This window comes from Eucyclogobius newberryi, unplaced genomic scaffold (assembly GCF_026437365.1).
Source record: "Eucyclogobius newberryi isolate DKJ021-1_F unplaced genomic scaffold, fEucNew1.0.hap1 SCAF_9, whole genome shotgun sequence".
NCBI classification, from domain to species: Eukaryota; Metazoa; Chordata; class Actinopteri; order Gobiiformes; family Gobiidae; genus Eucyclogobius; species Eucyclogobius newberryi.
In genome coordinates, this window is record NW_027316532.1 from 15,161,307 (window position 1) to 15,169,012 (window position 7,706).

The 7,706-nt window shown below is 44.9% G+C and overlaps 1 protein-coding gene across 1 annotated transcript; it reads right to left on the reverse strand.

Annotated features, from left to right (window-relative positions):
- Positions 1-320: 320 nt before the first annotated feature.
- LOC140354316 (sterile alpha motif domain-containing protein 9-like) lies at positions 321-7,009 on the reverse strand. Its single transcript, XM_072439280.1, has 3 exons — positions 6,304-7,009; positions 3,717-3,999; positions 321-3,615 (listed from the first exon to the last, which is right to left on the reverse strand). The coding sequence occupies exons 1-3, from the start codon at positions 7,006-7,008 to the stop codon at positions 485-487; spliced, it is 4,119 nt and encodes a 1,372-aa protein (XP_072295381.1). The 5' UTR covers position 7,009; the 3' UTR covers positions 321-484.
- Between the last annotated feature and the right edge of the window lie 697 nt (positions 7,010-7,706).

A 7,706-nucleotide genomic window follows, 5' to 3' on the forward strand; every position in this document is an offset into this window, starting at 1 on the left:
ATTTAGTAAGTCAATACTGAAGCAACCTCCCCCAATAGATAAGATTTTATTCTTTGTTATCGTAAACCTTTCCTCCATCCAATTCTTGTTTTTATATCAGATCTTGGTGTTCTATATCAAGTCTGATTGTGAGTTGCATATTGTTCCTATTTTTACCCCTATTCATTTATATTGTAATAGATTCAAGTAAATCATCAATAAAATGTTTTCATAGACCCTAAAGGATTAGCCAAGATTCAATTTTATTGATTTGATAAAGTTAAGCATACATACATTACATACAATTCTCCCGCACAAGCAAGATACAATGTGTTACTGAGTGAGATTTCCAAAACAAATGTGAAACAAAAAGCATGGTTTCACTGTAAATCGATAAGTCAAAATATTTGTTGCACTTTCCAAAAGCCAGAGCGTGCTTCACATAGGCAATAAAAATGATAAAGCATAAGCAATAATGACATTGAATTAAGTAATTAAAAACTGTTCAATTTTCATTTTGTATATCATAAGCAAGAGGTCCATTAATGGCAAAGCCCAAGAAAAACGAGACCTTCTCGGTGCTGAAGCCACTTCTTGTACCCAAATTTAGAGCTGGGTGCACATGGACTTTCTGACTTCCGTATTTTGCATAAACTTCTCCTTCTTCAATGGTTCCATTCACTCGAAGCTTGTCTTTGATTTCTTTTTCTCTGAAAATGTCGCCAGTGTGCCAGAGCTGTGCCAGACTGTTGCGGGTTACCTTAAAGTTTTTATACAACTGTAACTTGGAAACAAATCGTTCAAGCCCTGATCCTTTTGCCAGAAATAGATGAGCTACAGTGCACCGACCCTTAAAATAAGACAGGTGCTTTCGAGAAGAGCGGCGAATTGCAGTGACATATGTTTGGATGTCGGAGGTTGTATCTGAAGGACTAGGCCAGAACAGCAGCAGGGCTGTGTAGTTATTTGGTTTTAAGTACGTAAAGAAAGAAGTAAGAATTTCAAATGTTTCTTTGACTTTTGTTTTCAAGTTCAGGAGGAAGTGCTCATTTTCCTGAATGACGGCCACATATTTTCCATTGACTGAACTGTTTTCCTTGTGAACGCTTGTGATAGGAATTTTACGCTCTAAGAAACTCTTCAGATACAACTTGTTCATTGAATCCTGATTTTCATCAAAAAATGGTAACCTGCCCAATATCTCAAATACTAAAAATGTAATTTCCACGACTCCGACATAGCCATAAATTGTGTAGGACTTTCTGGGATAGTCTTGATCATCTTCTGGGTCTTCTTTAGCATCGTTAGGTGCAAGTTCCTGAGCTCTTTCAAATGCTTCAATAGCATTTAATGCTATTTTAAGATTCTGATTAAGACCTTCTGGGCTGCATTGCTTTTCTCGTTCCATGTTATGTTTTAAATTGCTTTTGTGAACCTGGGCAATGGTGTCGTATGTAAATGGGTTTTCTGCAATATTCTTTGCCTTTTGTGCCCATTTCAGAGCCTCAGGAAAGTCACGTTCATTGATGTACAGATATCTGGCCAGGGCCTGAGGAATGGATGCGCTCGCTTCGAACCTGGAGGAGGCTTTAGCAAAAATGTCCTGAACAGTTTGTCTTCCTTTTTCTTGGTGAATTTTTTCAACAAGTGGTGAAAAGGTTTCCCTATCCCCACCTTTTTTTCGCTGTCGTTCAATCAGCATTTGCTGAATGAACACCATAAGTCTGTTTTTAACAACTCCTGCACTGTAAAAGAGATCACAGTGTAAAATCTCCATTGCGATATCACTCACTTTGAGCTCATGTCGGTTCTCTAATTCTTTCAGACAAGCCTCAGCTATGTTTTTATGCAGGATCCGAACTCCTTTATACCCTCCCCAGTCTTCAACTCTCTCTACGATGAGGAGATTAGAATATGGGGCCATTCTGTTCATCACACTGTCCTCTTGCCATTGAATCATTTTAATCCCTAAGAAGTCCTCACAGAGTGAACGGGAGATCTCAGAGTTAGCCACATATGTATTAAGCAAGGCAAGAAAAGCGGAGAGTTTGGCCTTCTTAGTGCTCATGTCAAAACTCTCCAGAGTATTAGAGGCGAGCTTTTTAGTGTTACTCTTCATGAGCATGAAACTGTAAAAGTTCTCTGGCTTGTTGTGAGTTTTTTCTAGTTCTTTGAGTTTCTTTTCAAAGTCCTTTTGTTCTTGTGTATTCAGAGCTGCAGTCAGGTACTGATATTGAGCAGTGCTGTGCTCTCTGTACTGCTCTTTGGGGCTGTGGCTGCGCACACAGTTCAGAATGATCACTTTACAGGGATGCGTGCTTTCCATAGTCATATTGGATATAGTTTTCTGAATGAAGTTCACGAGTTCATGGGTAGTGTCAGTTTCCTTTGAATCATCTACCAAGAGTAAAACAGTACACTGAGACTCATTGTCGAGTTTCATGAGTTTTATGATTTGATGGGCCACTTCCTCTTTGGAGACTTTGTTGTCCTTGAGAACCGCACACCTGAGCTCTTTGCGTAGGTCCCACATGACGTGCATCGCGAGGGTCGTGGCTCCACAGCCTGGATGGTGAAACAGAGTCAGCACAATGACGGTGTTTTGGGGATCTTTTAACTGAGTGCTGATCATCTTTTTAACTTTTTCATACTTTTCTCTCTTGATGAAGGGCCTGTCATTGTCTTTGTCGCAGAAGTAGAAGTTCCACCACTTTACCTTGCCCCCTCGATAGAATTCCTCCTCTTGTTTTAGTTTGAACTGTCTGAATTGTTCGCTGTTCTCATCGTGAATGTTCTCACACTGCTTTACACACAGAACCTCCAGAGCTGTCCTCAGATCTTCCTCCTTCTGCTTCAGCACAATGAAGCTAGAGTCTGCAGAGGGCAGCAGTTTTACAGTGGACTGGTTGAGTGGCCCCAGGGCCATGATGGTGCCGTTGATTTGGCTCAGGCTCAGCTCGGTTATGGAGAACGAGTCAATGTCTGTGTCACATTTTTCTTGAACAAGCTCCCTCCATTTGGAATATGTGCTCTTGGAGTTACACTCACTTTTCTCTGGTATGTTTTTGTAAAAGCACTTGTAAGTGTCAAACATGGGATCTTTTTCTGTTTCCACTGGAGACAGTAAGACAAATATGACCAGGAATGTGCCGTGAGAGAGAACTTCTGGTTTGCAAATGAATGAAACTATCTGTTCCACATCTCTGCATGATTTCTTCAGCCAAGTCTTATAGTCCAGCTCCTGGTGTGATGCATCTTCTATGTCATTTCTACCGTTACAGAAGACCCAGCTAGTCTGTTTGTAAAGGTTTAGGTTCTTTATGATTGATTCACTCTTCCCCTCATATTGTGCTGGGCTGTGCAGGTTGGCCACTCTTAACTTTCTATAGGAATGACACACGCCTCCTGGACACACCGAGTTTGGGTCAAAGTCCAGCACACAGAAGAGCTTCAGTTTGCTCAGAAAGTGGAGGTGTTGCACTTGATTTGGACTGCTCTTGTTTAGGACAATTACAAACTTATTGTAATTGTCCAATGCATTTCCACCACAAGTCAACAGATCCTTCAGCTTATCCCCTTGATCAGCTTCAGCTTTCGAAAGGACCTTTGAGTGCACCTCCTTAGACTTGAGTGCACCTGTATGAAAAACCACAATGAACATGAGCATGATTCAAAAGGAAGTATAAAACTTACACGTACATTAATATTTGTATTCTGATCTTGTTGTATTTTCTTACCTACTCTTTTGTCCAGCTCTAACGCACTTTCGTATTTGTTGATCGCTTGCAGAATCTCCACTGTGACGCGAGGAGCTTCATCCACATAGTTTGAATACAATAATGAGGCGATGTTCGTTCTATCTGCATTTTCGAGTTTACGTCTTGGGATTTTCTTATAACTTGAGGATTTGTAATCTTTCAAGTGGAAACAAAACTCTTTTATCTCTTTTTCCACAAGGTTATTCAGCACATTGTAGATAATGATTGTAATGCTGTCTTCAAAACTTGCTGTCCCCGAAACCTATGAAAAACAGATATAAATTAGGCAGTTCTACAGTCTGTGGTCCGAGGGGCCCTATCTTGACCATGCAGTACCATGCATAATCTCCGGGGAAGGCTTCATGTTAGTGTTCAGCCAAATAAAGTTATGTGAGTATCTCTGTCCTGATATTTTTTTTATCAAATGAATATGTGCAACCCTTAAACATTTAAAGTAATGTCACCCATGTTTGTACTTTTCCTTTTGCATTTAAACAGGGACCATGCTGTAAAGTACACATTTCAGACACAGAGCAAATATGACTCTGCACATGTACTATAGAATCAACAAGGGCAATAAAAAACATCAATCCATCTTCTTCCTCTTATCCGGGGCCAGGTCGCGGGGGCAGCAGTCTAAGCAGGGACTCCCGGACTTCCCTCTCCCCAGACACTTCTTCCAGCTCCTCCTCCTCCCGAGGCGTTCCCAGGACAGCCGAGAGACATAGCCCCTCCAGCGTGTCCTGGGTCTTCCCCGGGGCCTCTTCCTGGTGGGACGTGCAGGGAGGCCTTTCGGGCATCCGGAACAGATGTTCTCCTGATCCTCTCAATGTGGAGGAGCAGTGGCTCTACTCCGAGCTCCTCATGTGTGACTGAGCTCCTCACCCTACCTCTAAGGGAGCGCCCAGCCACCCGGCGGAGGAAACTTATTTCGACCGCTTGTATCTGCAATCTTGTCCTTTCGGTCACTACCCAAAGCCCATGACCATAGGTGAGGACAGGAACATAGACCGACCGGTAAATCAAGAGCTTTGCCTTTGGACTCAGCTCCTTCTTCACCACTTGACTGCGCCTAGAAATTCTGTCCATAAAAACTATGAACAGAACCGGTGACAAAGGGCAGCCCTGGCGGAATCCAACATGCACTGGGAACAGGTCTGACTTACAGCTCCTGCTCCGGTCATACAGGGACCGGACAGCCCTGAGCAAAGGGCCCCAGACCCCATACTCCCGGAGCACCCCACAAAGGACACACCGAGGGACACGGTCGAAAGTCTTCTCCAGATCCACAAAGCACATGTGGACTGGTTGGGCAAACTCCCATGAACCCTGGAGCACCCGATGGAGAGTATAGAGCTGGTCCAGTGTTCCACGACCGGGACCTAAACCTGGAAGGCTGAGGAGTGTGATCCCTCTGTAGTTGGAACACACCCTCCGGTCCCCCTTCTTGAACAGAGGGACCACCACCCCGGTCTGCCAGTCCAGAGGCACTGTCCCCGACCGCCACGCGATGTTGGAGAGACGTGTCAGCCAAGACAATCCTACAACATCCAGAGACTTTGGGTCCTCAGGATCTCATCCACCCCCGGAGCCAACGAGGAGTTTGCCAACAACCTCAGTGACTTCAGCTTGGGTGATGGATGAGCCAGCCTCCGAGTCCCCGGTCTCTGCTTCCTCTTCGGAAGACGTGACTGTGGGATTAAGGAGCTCAAAGTATTCCTTCCACCGTCCGACGACATCCCCAGTCGAGGTCAGCAGGCCTCCACCCGCACTGTAAGCGGTGTTGGTGAAGCACTGCTTCCCCCTCCTGAGGCGCCGGACGGTTTGCCAGAATTTCTTTGGGGCCGACCGATAGTCCTCCTCCATGGCCTCCCCGAACTCCTCCCAGCCTCGGTTCTCTGCAACAGCACGAGCTGCGGCTCGCTTGGCCTGCCGATACCTGTCGAAGACCTCAGGAGACCTACAAGCCAGAGTGGCCTGATAGGCCTCCTTCTTCAGCCTGACGACATCCCTTACTTCCGGTGTCCACCACCGGGTTCGGGGGTTGCCGCCACGACAGGCACCGGAGACCTTGTGACCACAGCTCCGAGCAGCCGCATCAACAATGGAGGCGGAGAACATGGTCCACTCGGACTCAATGTCCCCAGCCTCCCCCTGTCATTGCCCACGTGGGCGCATCTGTACTTGTGGTTAATGCAGAGGGGAGACAGCACTGCTCGTGGTCCTTGTGTGCTGAGTGTGGTCTGAGCAGTATGTTTGCTTTTTCAAGTGAGTTAGAGTTCAGTGTCATACAATGTGTTTTATAAAATGTTTTTCATTTTCATTTATTATTCTTTGTGTTTTTATAGGATAAGCCCACTACTGCTGTATTTTCTTTTCTTTTGTCTTGTTTTGAGGTTGAATACTAAAGTTCCTGACACATGTGTTCTCAAAATGTTTTTGAAAAAGCCAAATCCAACCAAAATGTATGCTTTTCTCCTGGGGACAGTCGGGAAATCAAAGACCCACATTATTTGTATGTAATATATATAAAATCACACACACACACACTCACGCACGCACGCACGCGATTCCGAGTGCTTTGGACATGTGGCATATTGAGGCTTACTGTGTTTTCCGGGGATTTCTTCTGTGACGCAGGTTGTGGAGCAGGTTGTGGAGCAGGTTGTGGAGCAGGTTGTGGAGCAGGTTGTGGAGCAGGTTGTGGAGCAGGTTGTGACACACTTGGCTCTGGCTGAACACTCTGCTTTTTGTGCTCTTCATCTGTAGATGCACCAGTTACAGGCAGCAGCTCCGGCTCTGGTTTGTCTTTTAACCGTCCAGGTTCTGCCAGGATCTTCACTATTGGACCTTGTTTAATCTCCAAATCCTTAAAGTCCTGTTTGTCAAAGCAAACCAGGCAGTCTCCTGACACGTCCTCGTGGAGCAGGCGCTGGACGTACTTCTCATAGAGCTTCACGTGTTGCAATAACCACTGGTTCACCTGCTCCTTTGTCCAGGAGAGAACATACGCTGGAAACTGTGGCTCAACCTTTGATTGCTCTTTCCATTGTTTGAGATAGTATGTGATTTTCACTGCTGGGCCATGTTTTATATCCAAGTCCAGGATCTCACTTTTGGTATACTCCAGTAAGTAATCCCCTGTCACGTCTTCATCAATAAACCTTTGGGCATAAGTGTGACTGACTTTGACGTCTGAAACAAGCCATTCTCCAACGTCCTCTTTAGTCCATCTGTCCATCGTGAGTGGACGCTCACGTTTGGAGCTCATGATGGCGTATCTGAAAGACAAAGAGACGTGTTCATGCACTCGTTCTACTGGAAGGACATTTATGGAAGTCGTAGTTTTGAGCCTAAATCAGGCGTGTCAAACACATATCGCCCGCCAAACGTTTTAATCCGGCCCGCCAAACATTTTTAATTAATATTTATTTAAAAAAATAAATAATAATAATAATAATAAGGCTAGGCAAAATAATATGTCTGTTTGCGTTACCTGACCGACCCGCTATGAAACAAGCCGACTGAAAATAAAAAATCAGCATTTTGTTGAAAAAACGTCAAAATCTTTTATTTTTCAATTATTTCACCAACTTTCCGACCGGTCTTTCCTGAACCACCGTGTCGAATATTTTTATCACTCTGGTAAACCTGACTTTCATCCCAAAGGACTGATAACACACAGCGCACTGCATGCGCATCTTCTTCATTTTCAGTCCACATGCGTCTATGATAAAACAGACCGCGCATAGGAGCTGTCATTTTACCTTTTACAAGTTGGTTTGCCCTTGTCGGCGCCACTCACATGTCCATAGTAATGTCACCCTCTGTCAGGGTGTGAAATTTGACTTACGCAAATGCATTCTGGGATTGAAACACCCCCAAGCAGCGTCATCACAACAAACATGGCGGCGCCCGTGTCCCCCGCAGGTTCCCCCCGCTCGCCTTCGCTACCAAAATAAAGGATAG